Source organism: Struthio camelus, chromosome 13 (genome assembly GCF_040807025.1).
Source record: "Struthio camelus isolate bStrCam1 chromosome 13, bStrCam1.hap1, whole genome shotgun sequence".
Lineage (NCBI taxonomy): Eukaryota > Metazoa > Chordata > Aves > Struthioniformes > Struthionidae > Struthio > Struthio camelus.
Genome location: NC_090954.1, coordinates 18,245,904 through 18,267,770, shown reverse-complemented (window position 1 = coordinate 18,267,770; position 21,867 = coordinate 18,245,904). Strand labels below are relative to the sequence as shown.

General features: G+C 46.9%; 1 protein-coding gene across 4 annotated transcripts in view; it reads left to right on the top strand.

Annotated features, from left to right (window-relative positions):
* SLIT3 (slit guidance ligand 3) overlaps positions 1 to 14,721 on the top strand; it is a 617,690-nt gene extending 602,969 nt beyond the window's left edge. For 3 of the 4 annotated variants that reach the window (XM_068960054.1, XM_068960053.1, XM_068960055.1), the window contains 4 exons: positions 5,503 to 5,657; positions 7,703 to 7,988; positions 9,982 to 10,190; positions 11,350 to 14,721. In XM_068960054.1, coding sequence (XP_068816155.1) covers positions 5,503 to 5,657; positions 7,703 to 7,988; positions 9,982 to 10,190; positions 11,350 to 11,588 — 889 coding nt within the window. In that variant the 3' untranslated portion in view covers positions 11,589 to 14,721. The remainder of the gene's footprint in view (positions 1 to 5,502; positions 5,658 to 7,702; positions 7,989 to 9,981; positions 10,191 to 11,349) is intronic. The other variant, XR_011144002.1, reaches the window with a different exon arrangement.
* The last annotated feature ends 7,146 nt before the right edge of the window (positions 14,722 to 21,867 follow it).

Genomic DNA, 21,867 nt, shown 5'->3' with positions numbered 1-21,867 from the left:
GTTACTGCTAAAGCTATGATTTCAATTAACTTACAAGTTAAGCTACCTGGATCAATGAGCAGATGAAGGCGATACCTTCCCGTAATTTCTTATTTGAGGTTCAGTTCTGACGATTAATAGGTGCTACTATTTTCTTTGTGTTATTTCTGTTGTGTAGGCTTTAGTGCAACGTGAAGGGATGCTGCATGGCTTGAAGATTTACAAAAGTAAAACTCATTCCTGAGTGTACTGCTGCTGCTTCTGTGGTATTTTTGGCAAGAGTAACAATCTGATCTAGTCAGCATTTTAGTATTTTCCTGCATGTTTTTGCCAAATTTGATCAGATGGCCAGCTCTCAGCTGTCTAGGATAATGAGAGGCTAGGATAACTTTAAGGAATGGAAAATAATGGATTGTGTGAGATATGTGACCTGGGCTATGAGAAGATGAGGGTGATGGAGGAAAGAGAGGTGAGCAATGCTGCTGGTCGTGGAGCAGCACGTTCCCTAAGTGAGAGCCTCCCGGAGTTGCTCAGTCCTGCAATGCAGAGCAGGCATGCACCGCTGGTACAGCTGATCCTCCTGCTGACCATCAGGATTTGGCCATCCATTACTTCCTGTTGCTCAAGGTATCTATTTCTAAGGCACCAGCAGTGATTTCACTTGGATGGTAACTGAAATGGTTTCTCAGTGTCAAGTTTGTTACAAGCCTCAAGTGATGGTCCTGTAGAAACTGTGAGAACAGTCTATGAAATGTGTGTGATGAGATGGGCCCTCAGCAAACTGTTTATTGCAGTAGGTGAAGCAGTTCCCGTTCCCGAAGAATATTTCCATTTTACATAAAACTGGTCTTTTGGCTCCTTTTACTGTTTATTGTTCAGCAAACTGCATTATTAAATTAAATTCCTGGAAATCCTTGCTTACGCTTCAAATGTTTACACTTAAACATATTTCCCTCCTTTATTTAACAAGACTATATTGGAAACTATATAATATTCAATGGTAGTGGCCCACAATAGTGCAGTTGTAAGTTGGCTAAAAACTCATGACTCTCTTTTTTTAATAGATTGGAACATCTCAAAAACCAGAACTTGGTTTTGTCAGTGCCTCTGAAAAAGAAGTTGGCGCAAATCCAGCAGCCATTTGGCTTCTTCCTTCAGTTCCTTTCCCCTCTCCCTTGCTTTGCTCAGACATATTATTTTGATTTAATCATGAAGCATGAAAACCTGTGCAGAAAGGAAGGAGTTGAGTAAGATCAAGTCAGCTGGCAGGTGTGTGACGGTACAAGATCTGCTTCAGTAAATCTAAGCAGCGAGCCAAAATAAACCTGCAGCATCAGCTTGTTAAAGTTCTCCTGCCTCTCTCCTGAGTGAGTACCAGAGTGCAATATTCATTTGTGAATGAAGCTGTAAAAAGCCCAGGTTCGGGGCACAAAGGGGAGGAATGCAAAAGCCTTGCTGATTTTCCAAAGCGCTTTGGTCCTTTCTGTGATACTCCATCTCCCTCTCGTGGTCAGATGCTGATTTGGTTATGCACTGCGGCTACCGCAGCACCAATTTTGGACTCCTTGCCTTGGGGTTTTGCAGAGCCATAAAGTGTTTACACGTTGCTGTTCCTGTCTTAATCCTACAGCTCACGTTCACCACATCATTGCCAGTGTCCATAGAGCAGGCTTAAAAGCTCCCACACCTGTGCCCCCGGCATCGCACACGGTAGCGCGGTCAAGCGAGGCTGCCGATGAAACACAGTAAATCCCTGACTCTGGGGCAGGTATTTACATACCGCAGGCTGCGGCAGGAGGATGAGCTCTGTAAGACCACCTGATCCCCAATAAGAATTCAATTAACATTTTAATAAAACCCTTGCAGAGAGCTGGGTCAGGAAGAGGCCCCTTGAAAAAAAGCCGAGCGCAGCAAGTTTGTGCTCCGAGCTGCGTGGTGATGCACTGTTCAGCGTCTGTGGCTTTCCTCCCTTCATCTCTGGCCAAGCCACTGTCTCCAACTGTCTCAGACGATTGCTGAGTCTCCTAAGGGCCCAGCTACATAAGAGGCTCCGAGGAGAGTTCGTGTAGCGTTTCCCTCACCCCTGGCTTCTCCCCCAGTCTCAGTCTCTCTCAAAGTCCAAAGACTTCTTAAAGTCTTTCTGTCAGCAACAACAATAAATGATTTAATACTGGCTAGGGATTTTCTGCCATCCTGGCTGTCCACATTCAGCTCTTCCATCATATGTTAGTGTCTTCTCTAAAAGCAAATGAGTGCTTTGCCTGTTTTGCCTTTATCTGCTTTAGAAAACTGCAGTGTTGGATGATGGCTGAAGCTACCTTCTGTTTCTCAGTCTATAGGCATACAGTATTTTATTTCTCTTTTGAGTTAAAAAGTGTAAGAGTCACAACTGAATAATATTCACCCGCCGGTACCTATGGATGGGCACACCTTCCTCCTTTTCCAGTGAAAACACTAGCTCTGGGTATGCCAAAAAGTGTGAGCACTGCGTGGGGTGGCTGGTTGCATTGCCAGGACACACAGACTTTTGTTTGCCTGTTAGTCAAGGCTCTTCTGCATAATCTGGAAAAAGCACATGGTGTGGAGGAGTAGGTGATTAATGCCTGTGAAATCCTGGCCCAAGGAAGAGCTAGCACTGCCAAATGCGATAATGTTGTCCTCTGACAAATGGTCATAGCTTGGCCTCCTTCAGATAAGGATGTAGTTTTGTGCGTTAGCTTCAGATACTGATCCCACTAGTGGGAAGGGCTCCTTGTCGTACAGCTATTCCTCCCAGCTCCTCAATGCACAGCTGTCAGAGCCGATGGGTTTTGGCTGTTCTTCTTCCTTTCATTGGCACTTCTGCATAGACTAACAAAAACAAATATGCATTTCCATTTATCTAGCACCTTTCAGCTGAAAATCTGAGTGCTTGATACATATGAATTAAGCGTTACAACACCACAGTTAGATAGGCAGGGAGTACATGATGATCCAGTCTGCCCATTGCTGTAACACAGCTGTTTCCCATAATGTGGCAGATACTTAGCAGAATTCAAGAATATTGAAACAGAAAGTTTCGACCAGCTGTTTGCAGCCTTGAGTTGGGAATCCTAAAATTTCTCTGGCAGAGATGTGGGCCCTACTACAGAAAATTCACGTACAGCGGTGATAGGTTTGCTTTTCTGAGAGCTACACGCTAGACCATCTTTGGCAATAAGACTAGTGTAAGCTCTTAGCCACTTATTCCTGCCCTTGTGCTGCAATTCACTGCCCTTTCAGTGGCACCGATACAACTGTATTTTGAGCCAGGCTGTCTGCTGTACCAACTGGTTCTGGAGTTTTTGTACAGCGTTCAGCCTTTCCCCCGCCCCCCCTAAAAAACACTTCAAGTAGGACCATCAGCTCTGGGCTCTTGAGACCAGGCTCTCTTGCCATCCTAAGAACAGGCAGCAAAAACTGATGTCCTGGCAGGTCAAGGGCAAGCAGCTCAGTCGGCAAAACTTTCCGGGGAATTGTTCTGGGGCAGAACTAACTTACCTTATTTTTATGTAAACTCACTCAGTACAGGTGCTCGCATACTGCTGTCATCTTATAATCCATTAAGAATTTTGTAAGCTTTTAGTGGCATGTGTTTGTCATTCATCCCAAAAACCTGCAGGGACAGTAGCACTGTAGTGGGACATTAGCCCAGTTCTTCAGGTTGCCATATACCGAAACAGCAGTGATCTCTTCTTAACTGTGTTGGTCCTCAGAAATCGCTGTAGTGATGACTTGCTGTCTGACATTGCTCATGTTTAATTGGTTATGTCAGACCCACTGTAAATACACTGTGTAAAAACTAAAGTTATGCCAGGATCCACTAAATTCTGGTACTTTCCTCCTTGTCTAACTTATGTCTAAAGTTGGGGCCCTATTTCAGTGGCACAACTCCCTTATGTATCAGTGAGGCAAGACTAGACATTAAGGATGGGTGGCATGTCATCTACACTGAGACCCAGATACATGTAAGAGGAGGTTCATCTTTAGAGGTGAGCCACTCCTAAAGTATGCCTGTTTCTCTCCACTGGTAGTAAAGAAAATCTAGGCAAACAGCTCAGATGTAGACATCTGCACTGCAAATTTCCAAAATACCTGGAATGAATCTGACCTGTGATCTCCTAACTTACTGAGAAATGGTGCTGAGTGTGTGGACCACGTGAATGAGCAAAAACCCATTTGTGAAACTAACATTTTATATTTTAATGTATCTCATTGGTATTTACCACTTGTGCAGCAAATCCCAAAGCCAGATTTTCAGCTAAGCAGTGTCTCACAATGTCTAAATCCCACAATTGGTGGTTTTTGTCTGTATCCTTACGTAACAGGACCACCACACAGCTCGCAAGCCCGCTGGGAGGAATTTGGAAAAGGGTGCATGCAAGCCAAGCTTATACTGTGTTGGCAACACTGTGCATGTGGGCAGTTTACATAGCCCACAGTTTAATTTCTGCTGTAACCACGACGGCTCATTATGTGTTAGTCTCATTATGTGTTAGTGTTTGCATGTGTGTAGAATAGAGGCTGTAACATTTCATTACGTTTACAGCAATGGGAAAGTCCTATCACTTCTATAACTACAAGCTTAATTTGAAACTCTCTTTGCTCGAGCAGGTAATCCCATGTATATCCCTTGCCTCTGTCTTCAGTCTCTTCCTGCTTTAGGTACAACGAAGATACCACGTTGTTTTAGAGAATTTCAGCATGCAGCATAAAGGCTTGAGAGCTGAAGCTGCCCTGAAAATAAAATTTGATAGACTGATCCAAACTGAATTTTGCCAGTGCACCACTTAATTTCTGGGTGATTGAACTGAAGGTGCAGACTGTACATGGTACAGACTGGCAAACAGCTGTTGAGTCACCCGAGTGACTGCCGGCCTAATGCATTTGAAAAGCACTATTCAAAATACCTGAGCAATAAATGCATGGTGCCTTTAATATTGTCTGCTGAGATGATTAGCTGTTCCCCATCATTTCCGAGCCAATGAGTTCTGAATTCCTCCTTTGGCTTTACATAGCTCAGCCAGTCTGCCTGTCCGGGTGCCCCAGCATGTGGTTGGTTACGAGATACTTTGATTCTGAGGAAAAGCTGGTTTCAGAAGACCCTGCTTTCTCTTGCCCCACACTGCAGTCCCAAGCTGCGTCTGTGAAATGGTTAGCGTTTAAACTAGACATCCAAAAAGAAATCATGTCAGTGATGTGACCTGCAGCATGGGCACCAAGCAGTGTGACAGAAGGACAGGAGGCTGCGACTGAGGGCAGAGAACAGGAGATCTTTCATGAAGTAATTTTGCCAGGTAACGCCTGCATAGGAGTCAGCAGTGTTTGAATTTGTACCTTGGAGACTCTCTTGGAGAAACGTTGAGAAAACAGTGTTCATAAAGGAGTGTGGCATGTGAGGTGCTGCTTTCAGAGTGTAATAGTAGGAGACGAGATGTCACGGAAGCAGGCAGATCATGGTTACTGTCATCTTCTAATTCTCTCTTTCTTCCCTTTTATTTTTAGTGTGGAAACAGTAAATGATGGGCAGTTTCATAGCGTGGAGCTGGTGATGCTGAATCAAACTCTGAACCTGGTGGTGGACAAGGGGACTCCCAAGAGTCTAGGAAAACTCCAGAAACAATCTTCTGTCAGCCTCAACACACCCCTCTACATTGGAGGTACAGCCAGTTGCTCTTGACTTTGGTTGAGATTTTAACTCGTCCTTGCAGAAGCAAATCATCTTCCATCCTATGGAAAGGCTTCTGGGTGAGGGGGAAATGAAAGCTCGACAGAAGCTTTCTGTGTCAGCTCAAGATATTGCCAGCCAAGCAGCTGGCCTTTCCCTTCTGCCAGAGGTTGCTTCCTTGAGCAGAGAAACCGCTCCGCTGTTCTGCTCTCTGCTTCCTATTCCCCTAGCACCTCCTTGGCACGGCAGCGTGAGGACTGAATTTCTAGGAAAGGAGGGGCCAAGTGGGGTGGGGAGCAGATGCCCAGAATAACGAGTATCCCCCTGATGAGGTGTCCGGGTATGAGAGAGACAGGCTGAAGTCTGTGCTGTGCATGATTGACTGATTTTTCCCAGAACCCCCCAATCCCCTAGTTCCGGTCTGGACTGAATGTTGCATGTTTTCTGTGACATGGAGCTCTTGTTTTTCTACTCAGCCTATTCTAAATACAAAAGTCAGCAGATCTATAATAAGAAAGTCTTTGGGCTTTTTCTAGCCCCAGACTGTTGAAGCCAATAGTAGAAACACTTATCAACTTCACTTGGTGCTGGTCAAGCCTTTTGTAAAAAATTGCTTTTAATAACCCTTTGCCAAAAGAACCCTATTGCCCTTGTAAACCAGAAAACTGGCTAATTTGCTTTGGACAGAGTTGAACTTTTATAATTGGCTCCTCTTAAGAATGTCACAGATTATTTAAAAAGCATTTTGCATTGAAAATAATCTGGTGTTGAGGGTATGACAACTTCTCCCTCTGGTTCAAGATAAAAGATACCAGCACCATGACCATTTATATACAGGAAACTTGGGAAGTAATCCAGTGGGAAATGTTTTAGTAATGGATGAGTATCGTGGAGCAATACTAGTTCTCAAAAGAAATCTACCAAAATGCCTTCATAGGACAAATCGGAGACCTGAGCTGAAGAGCTGTATTGGATACCGATAGCTGTGGGCTCAGTGGAGACTTTTTATTGCCCACTACAGTTTTTTTTTTAATTCTTGCTAAACCTGCTGCAGGTGCCACATCTCTACATCTAGCATTCCCATGGATGCCAGCTGCCCTTCCCCTTCAGACTGCTTAATTACAATAATTAATAACATTATCCCCAGAGCAATTTTTCCTAACCTTCATTAACCTTTGTTCACCCCATCTAAGACTCACCTGAGGCTTCATGTGCCCAGAATCTTGTCCGTCTCTCCAACTACGTGCCCTGGTCTAACGACCCTCCCCCTAAATCATAGTCCCGTAAATTTTGGTTTTAAAACTGACTTTGAAAATGGAGTTACTAATGGAAAGCAAAATTCAGAGGCCTTACACAGTTGAACACGGAAGCACTTGACTGTGCTAATGGAGCTATACAGCTCAAAGGAGTGTCAATAGGGAGAGCGTAACACCACTCCCAAACAAATCTGTTGGCCTTCTGGGCCTGCGGAGCCTTCCGAAGCCCTTGAGCCAGGCGGAGGGTCCAGCCCCAGAGTCTCAGCCTGCCTCCGGAGGTGCTGGTCTCTGCCTCAAGATCCCCCTGTGCTAGTTTCGATGGGATCAGTCTTGTCGCTCCCTGCCTTAACTGTGTGATTGAGTAATGCTAACTACCTTGCTGGGTCCCAGAGGTGGTAGCTGCTTGCTGGCAAGTAAAGACATTCTTAAACCTTTCAGAAGGGTAATTACTAGTAAACGAAAGACAGAAGGGGCATTATGTAAGGGCAAGAGCACATTGCTGTTAGCCCAGGAAAACTGGGCTTTTTTGTTTGTTTATTTCCTTGCTTGCTTTTTCTGTCACATACTTCTTACGTAAGCGTGGAGAAGTGTTTTTATTTTTCCACCTTTCCATCTCCAGAATGAGGAGAGTAACACTGAGCTACCTTACAAAGGTCTCATGAAAATTAATTATTTAAAGATTACAAGGCGGGGGCCATGGCAAAAGAAATGTTAGTAATTATAGTTTATATACTATCGCTGTACCTGTGAGTAAGCCTTCCCTTTTCGTTTTTATCTGAAGGGATCCCAACCTCTACTGGATTATCTTCACTGCGCCAGGGTGCAGATAAGACGCCAAATGGTTTTCATGGATGTATTCATGATGTCCGCATCAATAACGAGCTGCAGGATTTCAAGGATTTACCACAGCAGTCACTAGGAGTCTTTCCTGGTTGCAAATCCTGTAACATCTGCAAGCATGGCATTTGCCGGTCCCTAGAGAAAACAAGTGTGATTTGTGAATGTCACCCAGGCTGGACAGGCCCCCTTTGTGACCAGGAAATTGGAGACCCATGTCTTAACCACAAGTAAGCTGAAATGAGTGTTGATGGGAGGGGAGAAGCTTCACAGCTAATGTGTATTCCACGTTTTGTCTTCCAAAACCGTATCTGCCTGTTTCTGGAGGAGCTAGGTTCCCACATAAAATTATTGACAGTTGTGAGTCAGCATCCTTGGCAACTCTCAATTTCCACTTCTTGTTTTGATGCTGTTTGACAGATCTCCTGCTCCAAATGAGCTCTTTGTCCTGGAGGAGGACAGAATAGCTGACTTAACTATTACACACTGAAACACCCCTTTAGAGTATGTCTAAGGGATAGCATGGAGTTGCATGCAAAGTGGGGATGACGGAAAACTGTTCACAGTTCAAAGACTCAATAACCACCTCTCCGTCAGACACACTGGATGAAGAGCTTACTTATGGCAGGTACAGAAGGTAACAGTCCAACACAGATCAGCAGTCTGTATAGTCCAGTGCTATTTCATAAGCAGATGGAAGTAGCGTCAGTTTAGAAGCTAATTTGGTTGCGGTATCTGTGGAAAAGGGGCTTTTCACAAGTGTATGCTTTTGACAGCTAGAGTTGAGCTGCTGAGCAATCGCTATTATGGCTGCTTAGTCAGGGCAGAAGTTTAAGCTGGCAAAGACACCATTTTAAACTTTCTTCTGGGTCTAATTCTGCAAGGCACTGCACTCTGGAAGGTGTTGATAAGCACCTGACAGATTACGGACCAAAGTGAGGAAGGCTCAAGTAAAGAAATACTCAAAGGTCCAAATCTTTCCTTGAATTTCCAACCTCAACATCCAGCTGTCATGGCTGGACAAAGAGAAAAGTGAGGGAGTTCAAGAGGTTTAAAAGATGAGGAATTGTTTCCCCATAATCCAAGGAGAGTTACACAACACTGAATGTACCCCCATTCTAAGGAAAGTAGCTCTGTCTGTTTTTATTACTCCTTTAATGTCCCACCTTCCATTAAAGCACCTTAGCCTTTTGGAGTTGTCGCCTTACAGACAAGCCCTTTGTGTCCAAGGGAGTGTGGTACCATGCAGACAGGCATCTGCTCCCACACTCACAGATTTACCTGAATGAAGAAATGCAAATGTAGTGAACAGGCAGTTGATTCAATAACGAGGGCTACTATCCAAGCACACCTTCCGTTAGTGGAGTAGAAAATACGGCTTTAAAGACTGTGAATCCCTTAATTATACTATTTTGCATGTCTTGACCTGACTGCTATTGCTTTTGTGATTTATGCTTTTTAGTTGCATAGATTAGAAATGAAATGTACACGGGTTCAACATAAGCAGGAAACAGTCTTGAAGTACTAAGAATTAAATAGAAAAGAAAGAAAGAAGGATACAGGTTTATGTCAGGTGAGCCCTCATATAGAAAAGGTTTATAGAGACGAAGCAATTTTCTCTTGGCTGGCCAGTGTTGTCCTCTTTCCTCTTCTCAGCCCCTTCCAAGTCTGGGGATGGTGTCACAGAGCCTGCTAGGGATCAACACCTCTCCTCTGATACTCCTCAGAAATACCAAAGCTCAGTGCAAACCACATGAGCCAGGAAACCTTCCAGCTAGAACTGAGTGTGAATAATTCTGTGCATAGCTTTTCCACAAGGACTGTAATTTATCACACTTTTTTTCATCACCTGATATTATTTGTAGAGTAATTTTGCTAAGGAGGCCTTGGCATGCAGCTTGATTGTTGGCATTTCGTTCCGTGTGCTGATGCTGTAAACCTGAGCTGTCTTGTGTGGATGCCAAGCGTTGGTCCGTGCTCATAGAGGAGCCTCGTGCTTTCCCAAGAGGTTGTTTGCGATCGCAAATTCTGAATGTATTCTCTGAGCATTATCCAGTATTCATTGCAGACTTACAGCTTCTTCAGTGTGTTTGACACTGAACAGCTGTTTCTTGGATTACTGTCCTGGAATTAAATGGGCAGAAATGCCAAAAGCAAACAACCCTGGGAAAAGGAAGGTTCACATCTAACACAGGCCAGCTCTAAATGCTTCTCTTTCTCCAGGTGTCTGCATGGTAAGTGCATGGCGGCCAATGTTGCTTACACCTGTAAGTGCATGGAGGGCTACACGGGCATGTACTGTGACAAGAAGAACAATTCCTCAAACCCCTGCAGGATTTTGAAATGCAACCACGGGCAGTGTAAACTTTCCGAGCACGGGGAACCCTACTGCGAATGCGATCCTAACTATAGCGGAGAACATTGTGACAGAGGTACGCTTGGCCCCAGGGCCCAGGATGCTCGTCTGCTGCATTTGTGTCTCATATCTTTGTTTTCACCTCTCTCCCGTACTCTCTTCCATATATACTCTCTCCCATGTAACTCTTACTGGCAAACAGTAGAAAAATAAGGCTAATTCTCCTCTGCAGAGCAACGCAGGGAGGAGAAGCAAGCCGCGCAAGACCTAGCTAGCTACAGTCCACAAACATATGGAAAGGGGGACATTTGTAGTAAATGGTTTTGTTCTCCCCCTGAAACCTCAGGGTGTGCTGCTCCCAGGATTTTGGTGAGATGTTTATAGGGGAGGCTGTTGTGAGGTTTACCCTCAGCAAACAATGACCTGCTAATTGGCAGTGCTGGCTTTTACCCCTGCATACCAAGGGGTTTTGCACATGAGAAGAGTAGGAGCTGGAAGGCAGGAGGCACTGCTCATCTGAAGTGGCAGCAAGGATTCCCTGCTTACTCCCTCTGACACAGCTGGGCAGGTTTCCTGGCACATCCTAGAGCACCCTGGGCTCTCCCGTGGGGGCAAGTCCATCTGTGGACTGGGCCCACCTCCTCTGCCCTGACCTGAGGAGCCTCACTGCAAATTCAGCGAGTTCTGACTTCATCGCTTTTGCCCTTATTTGTCCAGAAAGGAGCTGGCTTGTATTATTTTTACTTAGGTTATGCCTTTTCTGTGGATGAACCACAGACTTTCCAAATTATAGACATGTACAGCCTGTCTGAAACATATTTGGCTGCTGCAAAGCTGACTGCACAACACCATAGGCATTTCCAGGTATCCCAGATTGCTCATGTTGTGCGCAGCAGACTGACCTTTGATCCTGAGAAGCCGACACTGTAAAACTAATTCATCTTTTGCAGGAGTGTTGCAGGATCCAACACTCAGCATTCATTAAAGCACTTCCAGAACTGCTGATCAAAGCCAGCAGGCCTGCTTGGCCTCTGCCGTGGGCCGGATATTACACATTTGTGTAACACAAGCTCTGTTTTGATGGCAGGTGCAAAGCAGTAAAAGATTAAGGTCTCGCTCATGCCATCTGTTTGCCTTGAACACTGTTAGATGCACAAGGCTGTTTCCTGATTTGAGGGGAATAGCTGGCAGAACTGTTGTCACATCTTTCCTTTACCTCTCTGTTACCTTACCAGAGAATCTCTGCCAAGGCGAGATCATTCGAGAAGTCATCCGTAAGCAGCAGGGCTACACGTCGTGCGTCAGCGCCTCCAAGGTGCCCCGCATGGAGTGCCGCGGCAGCTGCAGCCACGGGCACTGCTGCGTCCCTCTGCGCAGCAAAAGGCGGAAATACATCTTCCAGTGTGCCGATGGCTCCACCTTCATGGAAGAGCTGGAGAGACATGTGGAGTGCGGCTGCTCAAAATGCTTATAAGCCATTCTCCAGTCTTTGCCACTTTAATCGACTCAGAAGCGCTATCCAAACGGGACCTATTTACTTTCAGAGTGAAGAAGAAGAAAAGAATTATTAAGTATATTGTAAAATAAACAAAAAATAGAACTTATTTTTATTATGGAAAGTGACTATTTTCATCTTTTATTATATAAAGTATCGCACCACTTTGGGTATATGTATCATATAGTGAGTTATTTTTACCATGAAACTTTTTTAACAGTTGTAAGAAAAAAAAAAGCTAAAATTAAAAAAAATATATAAAGAAAACATAGCCTAACAGGAAAAACGTGGGGGTGACTTTATATGTATGCACAATGGACAAGTGTAAAGGTGTTCCAAGGACCTGCCGCAGAATTGATCCAGGCTGAAGAAATCTCCGAGTTTCTGGGTAGGTCTCCTAAGAAAGTGGATCCCCATAACTGACAGCCATCTCGCTTATTCAGGCACCTGAAAAAGCCTCCCTCTCGGTCCCTAGCCCTGCCTACCACTGCTGATGCTGTTTTGTTCCTGTACAGTGGCTCAGCTTGATATTCTTGAATCGGTTCCCCATAGCACGTAGGCACTGCCATAGCTTAAGGCTAACTTCATTATTTGAATATTGTAATACTATAATACATTTTTGCTGTGTATGTTTGTATTTATCTGTGTTCACAATATATTCTTCAGCAACTGTATCTATAGAGCACAGGCAGCTTTATCCAAAAGAGGGGGCCAAAGGGAAAGGAAGTGGGGAATATATGTTGCTTTGGGGAAATTGGGGGCAAAATGTGAAATAGTGCTAAGTAATGCCTAATAAATGACATACTAATTTTGTGTTAACTCCTCACCTATGTTATTTCCCAGGTTTGTGCCTTCTTGCTCCCAGCCTTGAGCCCTTTTTTGTATATGAAATATAAGGAATGCACTGCTTGTCGCCTTGACGCCTTGACACTTTAGCTGGCAAAGGTCACAGAGAGCATGAAAACATTACAGGTGCCAGATTTACCTACTGCGTAACGCGTTTAACTCTGTCACTTCAGCCAAGATGTAATCTGGTCTGTAGCTGCCTGTTCGTCAAGACTCTTGTACCGAGCAGATGGCTGCTTTTCCACAGCCTTTTAAATGAGCAGAAGTTGCACTATATCCAGGTGACTGATGTTCTTCATCCGCTACTCGTCCATCGCAGCAGCACCTCTCCTCTTTGCATGGGGAGAGACTTTACAGCTACGTCCAGTTCTGTTCTCACATTTGGTGCGGATTGACCAATGCAGCCAAAGCTTTTCCGTCCTATTGCACGTCCTGCACTTGTTTCTCCCAAAGTACTCCCGTTAACTTCAGCAGTGTGTATGGAGCGAATGCTGAACACGAAGCAGAAGTCAATGCAGGGATAAATTCTCACTGTGAACGTGAGGCAAAAACTGACTCTTTGGGAGTGAGTTTGATTTTTGGAGGGTTTTTGGCAGGTGCAGAGTACCTTGAGGTTTCTCCTACTGTAACCTTCAAGCGTGTCCCTATTAGTAGCTGTTCAAATCAGTGCAGTTATCAGTGTAATTTCTTTCTTTTACAAGTACAGCAAATATTATGGTCCTTTCTTCAGTGTCTTCTTCTGTAAGAGGGGTAAAGTCACAGCTTATTTCCAGAAGACCTAAGCCCCTTTTGGGAATGGTCACTGGTCTCACCATAAAAATTTTACATCAGGGGCTTTAGCAGCAAGGATGAGTAGGAAAGCTGAATCAAGTAACTAGTGCTTGTGTCTGTCTGAGGCTTTGGAAAGGGGCACAAATGAAATCCTGCCATGAAAAGTACAAATGTTTATTTCCCGTTAAAGATAGTGACTGTGTAGCCGTCGTACAACCAAAAAGCCCTAACGTGCATAGCGTTCTTCTGCTCTTTAAATCTTTGCTTAACCACAGCAGTTCATTCATGTGTTTTTGTTACTTCCAGAGCAAGTTGAGCAGAAGGGACATAATCAATACAATAGCCGTCTTTCAAAATAAATACCGGTATGTAGAGCCTGCAGTCAGTGAAACAAAGAACAATCCCGAGCTGATGTGCCAAAATCTGATTGAAACAGTACAGTTCAAGAGCCAGGGGAAAAAAATAACCCTAGTTGTAAAGTACAATGATCTTCTTTTCATTTTGAATATAATGTTAGATGCTTAAAGCAGCTGGAGTTTATAATGTACAACAAAAATCACCCAAGCCCACAACCTACAGATTTTAAAAATATGTGCAAGTAACTGCAAATGCTTGTGTAAAGATGAGCCTGGCGCAACACTACCATTAATGTTATATTTCTGCTTAATACATTTTAATTTCCAAAGAGGCGGCTGCCGTTACGCCAGGTAGACGACCTCCAGACCGAGCAGCAGCTGCCAAGCCCTCCGTGTGCTGCACCGCACAGTTTGCAGCCACTGAACTGCCCTTCTCGAACGGTAACCAAAACTGCGTTCGCTTTGTCCCTTGAGCAGCAGCACATCCGAGAAAGGAGGTAACGTTCACTCTTGGCCTCACCAGACCTGCTTGAGGGTGCTTTAAAAGGAATGACTTTGACTGGCAAGGGAAAAAGCCATCAACATCTTGTTAACACGTCACTCTGGGATTTATTTAACCGAAGCCTTGCAGCAAAGTGACCAGCAACAGCTCAGCAAGGCTGGCCCTGTTCCTGGCCCTTTTCTGTCAAGGCATTTATTTCAATGCTAAGCCTTGGGACAAAGAAAAGAGAGTATCTATTCTGTAACCAAATGATGCAATTTTTGTATGCTTTTAGGCAGCACTTGCCCTTGGCTAGTGATGCTTTATGTCAACAATTCTATGACTTGCTATAGAATTATTTTATGTTAAGAAGAAAAAAAAAAAGCATTCAGATGTGCCAAAAATGTGAGGTCAACTGAGTGTTAATTAGCTCTGAAAGTTCCTCTGTAACCTACCTAAACTTACAACAGATTTCAACTACTGCCAGTACAATACAGTAGTTCTTACCTCTATAAAGTTTTAATATAAAGTGAAGAAAGATGCTAACCCTCAAAAAAAAAAAAAGGCAATGCAGACTGGTGTGAACTGATGTATTTTATTAATAGATTCTCGTTGTGATGTAAGTTTAAATAAATCGTTGGGTTATGGAAGATTGTAAGATACCCTGTGTTGTGATGCAGATTATTTCTCGCTACGTGTATTTGCGGTGTTGACTGTGACCGTTCAGACTACGTGAGTTTTACAGCAGCCAGGTGGCACGCAGGAAGTGATAGAGGCAACACACGTTCCTCTCGGACAACTCCAGTCAGAGAACAGCTGTAGTTAAACTCAAAAAACAGTATTAACAGTGATAACAGAATTTGATGGCATCCCAGCTTCATTTTTTAGCAGCCTTATAGGCACACATGAATTAAGCCACATAGTTTTTGAGCGTGGGCATTTCCTTCAAGTAAACGCTCTCTTTGTAGCTGTTTGAAAAAGGCCTGCAGCAAAAATACCCTCATTAACTGAACGGTAGCCTAAATGAAGGAATATTGGGAATTCGGGGCCTGAAAAGGATACTAAGTGGGAAAGCAGGAGTCATCCAGCCAGCAGGGATCTCGTGATGTCCTGACACAGGGGTTAGGTCAGATTCGCAGCTGCTGCTCTGGCTGGTTACTGTTAGTGACCCAGCGGTAACAGACCACGTCTGCTCACGATGTTCCACCCTCAGCACCGAATGAAAACAGCAAAAACAAACTAAACCGCCACCAGTGCTCGGCCTTCCTTTGCCTGTGTCCCTACATAACGCTCACACAGATTGCCAAGTATGCCTCAAACTACAGCTGTTAGGGTTTGCTCTGCCGTTATGTGCAAGACTGGTGACAGCATTCAGCCCATAAAAAAAATACTTGAGCTTATTGAGCATCATTAAGCCTGGACTAGGAAGGTTAATTAGGTAATTGTAGCAAACGGTCATAGTTCCACCTAAAGCAAACCCAGCTGAGCCCAATAAAAACGCTAGCAGGAGCTCTTCAAACGTTTCCAGGTATGGGCCAAAGCCACTGGTTGGCACGACAGTTGTCTGGTCTCGCTTACGGCTTCGCGGCGGGCGAGGAGGCTCCTCAGCGGAGGGGCGAGCCCTCTGGACTCGGGATAAAACACGCTCGTTTCTCCTCCCGCTTGCCGGGCCGCCGGAGATCACCTTGGTGCCTTGCAGAAACGCTCCATCCTGTCTGCGTGTGGCAGCCCTCGCTGGCGGGGGGGCCGGGCAGGCGGTCGCCACGCGGGTCTGCCTTGGTCGCCTGCGGGGCCCGCGACCCGCTCTTTAGCGGGCAAGCAGGCCGCGCCGGCGGGGACCGCCTGGGTTTTGGCGAGCCTGGGGCGTCGCTGAGGGATCGCTCCGGGGCCCCGCCAGCGGAGGAAGCAGGGCGAAGCGCTCGGGGCGGCAGCCGCGCGCCCGTCGGGAACGGGTGGGACAAGAATTAAAAACGCTGCATCGCGTACAGCGGTTCCCTTCAGGCTTAGGCTGACCCTAAACGGCAGTTATTGCCTTCAAACAATATCCCATCCGTGAGCGGTTCGCTTCGCAGGGCGAGAGGCCTCCCGGCACCGAGGGCGCCGCCACCGCTGCACCAGAGCCAGCGTTAACCCCTGCGCAGCGAGGAGCGAGCAAAGTCTTGGGGGCGCAGGCTTGCGGAGAGGCCGTGTTTTGAAATGGTACGATAAGATGATAATGTAGGTAGTTTTAGAGAAAGCTTTTAGCTGACAGTACAGGATGGACTTCTCTCTCTTGCGAACGTTTTCCTTCGACAAATAACGCTATGCTCTTTTAAGTCTTCATTAGACGTCTTAACATCTTTATATGTGATAGATGCATTTTTCTGGGGTGTTTTAAATAATAATTTCTCCAGTTTTTTGGTCTTCTGCTGTGAACTTCCTAGTGTTGTTCATATCGGTCTCGTGAAGCAAGAAGCCTCTGCCAGTCCCTTGAACAAGAACGTGTCGTAGAGGTGCTGTACTCACCAGATCGCTCTTCACCTGAGGTGCCCAGCGGTGCGAGGACGAACCTGCCAAGCCCTCGTGTGGGGAGGAGCCCTGGGAGGGTGGAGGAGCCCCAAGGGTGGCCAGCACTGTCTCCTGGTGCTCCTTTGGCACCAGCAGCGCTGTAGCAGGATGAAGGATGTCTGCACAGACCTGCTGGGCAGCTGGTGCCTAAGTAGCACCATGGCCTCAGGGCAGTGTCACGATGATGACGGTGTCACCATTCCTTATGTGCTAGTACTTCATAGGAAAACAGCCAGTTCTGCTATTTCTACTCTAATTCTTTTGTTATTTGCTCACACACGTTGAGGTGTAATCACTGCGTGCTTTTAGTGTTTATTATCCAACCGTGATACATACTGGCAGCCTACGCTTGGCTTCTGCAGGAAAGCCCAGGGGTTCACTGAGGCACCTTCAGCCCTCGGAAAGCCTTTTGGGCAGGCACAAACTCCTGAGGCACACAGTTGTGAGCACACGTACTAAACAAACAATACTTAATAGTGTAAGGATGCTTATACACTATACCATTACACACAGGGACGTTGTATATTCCCGTAGGCAAGAGGAACAGAATTTGCTTCCAGACTTGCATAGCTTTGCATCTTGTTCCTACATGATCTCTCGACCTTTTCCTTTCCCAGGGCTTTTGCGCTTGCAGAGTTAAGTGAGCCACAAGGTAGTCTGTGGCTGACATGCTGCCTCTTCCTACTATGACTGTTGTCCCCATGGCACAAGGATCAGTCCTTTTCTGAAAGAATAACCTTTTACAAATGTTAGGTCTTACCTGGGGGGAATAGTACAACTCCTACTTCAGAGATGACAGGATGGGAGAAAGGTTAAACGTGTCTCAGAGGATCTCCCAACAGCTTTGTGTTCAGGGGAATAGCTCAAAACCCATGGGGAGTCAGTCTTTACATTTTCAATGGCCCCTAGACTTTCAGCTACCCTATCACTTAGGGGCAGCCTTTTACCAAGCCACTCCACCTCTGTCCTCCTGCCATGCCTCACTGGTGGAGGACAGGCCACATCTGGCTCCCCCTCCCGCGTCAAACCTGGCACCTCCATCCTTCCCCTTCACCTTGTCTCCAGTGCTGAGACCCAGCTCCAGCCGGTCCTGTGCTAGCTGAGTGGATGAAATTCTGCAAAGAGAGAAGAAGCAGAGCTTAGGTATAAGTTTTACCACCCTGGCAACATTTCAAGTCCCTGCTCCAGGGCAGGGTTATTTTCCCCTAGCCTCATCCTTGGAAATAGTTTGATATGAAGCTTAAAAAAAATAGATTGAAGAGGAACTATCAGAGGGCAAACAACAAACATGAAACTTTCAATCAAGCAACTGAAATTTTGTGACATGCTAAGCAACTGAGACCAGGTTCCTCCACTGAGAAGTGTTAATGACAGGCAAATTACTCAGCCCTGCCTCAGATACTTGGCAAGGCCGGCCTACGGGAACAAAATACCGCAAGATAATCTACACTGGGACTTTGTAGCACAGTAGCTGCTTGTCCTATTTTCATTTTCACATGTGGTAAGAGTATGAACAGCAAGGACTTACTATAAGCTTACACCCTCTTAATTATTCCCCAGCATATCTTTATCTCTTAAACTGCTCTCCTTTCTTGCAGGTGAAGCACTCATTGAATTGTAGAATTTTTGCTTATTTATTTAACTACATTGAGACAAATACCAAAACATGGTTCTGAGGCACTAACATCCAGATGTAGCAAGCTGGTCATACTAGTAACTAAATGAGATTCTGATGCAGCAATACAATAATTTTGGTCTGTCCTTAAAACATCTGTGAAAATAATGCATGTAAAAAATATATATGTTCTTGCCTTCAGGTATAGCTTTCATATAGAATCCACTCATGTGGTTTCATCCCACAGGGCCACTTTACGCTATTTTAGCATAGTTGTAACAATAGGCACATGGAAACGGCTATCATTGTTGGCTCGCTCCACTACACCTATATTACACACAGACAGTTTAACTACATAAGAAGGGAATTAAAAGCATTTTAAAAGACTCAGTGCAAGGTTTGCCAGAACATACATAATTTAACTTCTGAAGCAGACGAGACTACTAAATATGAACATGTGCCATTGTCCGAGCCAGTAAGGTTAGTTCAGTGGGACAGCAGAGTGTTTGAGCTGAATTTAGTCAGGATGAACTATGACAGGAAAGTCGTGATCTTGTTATTATTCCTAGATCAGTACTTGAAACTGCACTTTATAATCCACCTCTGAGGTCGGGTTTCTGAAACAGGTGTCCATTCAGAGCCACCCGCATAGAGTCACAGCCATGTTTTGAACTACATTTCTTGTACTTCTGGCTGATCATAAATTCACCTTCATATGCCTGTATTTCTACTAATGGGATAACCAAAGCAGCCTGGTGGCTGAAGTACAAATACCCCCCATCTAAATGTGCTTATACCCTATAATCAACTCGATCTGCAAATTAATGAATGTTCTTAGCCTGTCACAAGACTTCAATGTTAAAACTCCTAGTTTGAGCTAAACCTCTAGTTCAGAATAGATTGGAGATAGGTGGGATTCCAGCTTGATTTGTTTTTCCTTATATTCTGATGATAGATCATTTTACATAAAACGTTCCACACTGCATATTCTGGAGACAGGCAGGAAATTAAAGACTGTATCTAATAACCACACCTGTATATTTATGAAAAGGCACAATTTAATTTCCAGGTAGCAGCTAAATTCTTGTATTTCCTAATATGTAAATGCTTGTGTTTAAAATTTCAATGTCATTTTATGTTTTTAGCAAGTTACATTACAGTGAAAAAACCGCAAAAAAAAACCACACCAAAATTTCCTCTCTTTAAGAAAAACTTGTGGGAATTCCCACAATTACATGTGACTTACAGGAAGAGAGAACAAATCACACCGCTTTGTTAATAGACTGTTAACTTCCTTTAAAGGGCAAGAAGTAAATGTTAAGACTTCAGGGTAAGTTCTCCAAATACAGACATTTCAGAAAGGAAACATGATAAATAGGAGAGATGGTATCCACATGGCAGCTTTCTTTTCTGTACAATTATTTTCTTTTCTGCACAATTCGGGATGAAAGAAAGATATGTAAAAAGGATGGAAAAATACATAAAGAGCCTTTTATGCCAGGTTTTAGAATGAGACCCACTGAAGCACCGGGTGTTCAACACAGATTGCAGACCGCTTAGTGAGGCATTTGGGCTCCCTTGTAGGGCACAAGCAAAGGTGAGATCTGCCTATGCCTAATGTGCAGGGACCAAGGACAAGCCTATATCTGAAACCTTTGTCCTTCCTGGGGTTGTACGTGACCACTGTCCTCTGCTGGGATCGAACACCCCAAGCCTTTCCTGAAGTTAGGTGCTTGTAACCAAGACTAAGCAAAGGTTGTTTGGTTTTGTGCGGGAGGTGTTAGAGTATGTTTGGGGAGGGGATAGCAGAGGTGGTGGCTCCTGTTTCGGTACAATAGTTTAGAGAGTAAAGCAACTTGTCCAGGAACTTGGAGACTGAGTCTTCCTCAGCGCGGGAAGGGTGACTTCAGCCAAGACTTCTGCAGGATCAAAACTCCAAAGACGTCGACAAACTTCAAATTCCAAGAAAGAAGATGCCGTTGATGCCCGAATCCTTCTTCTGGACCAAAACTTTTAGACCCATTCTAGATCAAAGTAACTGGCATTTCATCACAAAGGAGGAAAAAAAAAGAAAGATGGGTCTCTGCTCCATTGTGGCTTCGCGTTGCAAAACGTGCGTGAGGTTGTGAGTGAGGTGAGCGCCCTGGCGCGCCCCGCCACGGCTCGCTCCCCGCCAGCGTCCCAGCACGAGCAGAGGCTCTGGGGAGCCTCTCGGCACGGGGCATTAAACGTCAGCCTATCCTTGCACTAACTGAGGGAACGCTTCCTGAAGGCCAGGAGTTGCTCATGTCCTTACTGGAATCCAGTCACCAGCAAATAAAAGGGGCAATTTTTCCAAGCTGCTTCCTCCACGCTATTTTGTAGCACACACAATTTGGACCTTCAGTGGAAAGTAACGTTGAAGCTCTCTTGACTTCATCCACTGACGCGCTGCTGTGAGGGCAGTCGCAGCAGTAGTTACCGCTCAGAAGCGGTTTAAAAGGCTGCTTCGGTAACGACGTCATTGTGAGATCTCGGAACAGCCCCGTTCAGAAACGGCCCGGGGCGGGCGGGTGAGGGGTGGCCGGTCGTCTGACACATGCGGCAGGCGGTCCCGCTCTTCCCCGCAGGGAAGGCGGCTGGCGCGGGGGGAGCGAGCTCCCCCCCCCCCCCGGGCGAGACTCCACCGCGGACCGTGAGGGGCGCGCAGCGCGCCCGCCCCCTCTCCACACAGCGCCGCGCGAGGCCGCCGGGTGGCGCGAGGGGCGCGGCCCGTCTCGCCCCGCCCCCTGGCGGCGGGCAGCCCCGCCCCCGCGAGCCCTCGCGCGGGGAGGTCGCGCCTCCTGATTGGCCGCCGGCCCGTGGGGTGACTGGGGCCGCTCTGGGTCGGGGGTGGTGTTGGGGGGGGGGGGAAGGAAGGCGGGAGCCCGCGCTCGCGTTGCACGCCGGGAGCGGTAGGCGGTGGTAGCGGCGCGCGGGCCGCTGGGAGGTGTAGGCAGAGCACGGCGGCTCGGGCCGGGCGGACTGCGGCTCCCGGCGCGCCTTGCGCGGCCCCGTGACGGGGCGGAGGGCAGCGCTGCGGCAGCGGCGGAGCGGGCGGGCGGGCGGAGCGGGCGGCGCGCGGGGCAGGGAGCCGCTGCGCTGCCTCCGCCCTATTGTGTGGCGCCGCGGCGGCTCCCGGTGCCGGCCGCCATCTTGCGCGCCGGGCCGCCGCTGCCGCAGCGTCCGCCTCGGCGGGGGCCTCGTCCGGCGGCCGCCCTCCCGCCTCGAGGGGCCGCGGCGGCGGGCAGCCCCTGACGCGCCGGAGCCGGGCTGCGCCGGGCCGGCGCCCCCGCGCCGCGGGGCTGCGCAGGCCGGGCGCCGCCCTGCCCCGCTCCGCGCCCAGGGACGGGCTTCGCCGGCGGTGGCGGCGGCCCGGAACTGATGCCGTGCCCCGCCTAGAGAGCCAGTGACGGCCGCCGCCGTTGCTTTCTGCTCCCCCCCCCTTCTCCCCCCCAGCCGCCACCGCGTTTTCCTTTCCGATGTCTCCGCTCGGGCGGGAGCCGCCCGCGCTGCCCGCCTCCCTGGCGTAGCTCGTCGGCGCCGCTCTGACCAGCCCGACGCCCACTGGCCGCCGGCCCCGGTCAGGAGACGGAGCGGCAGCGCTGAGCCGCCGCCGCCGGC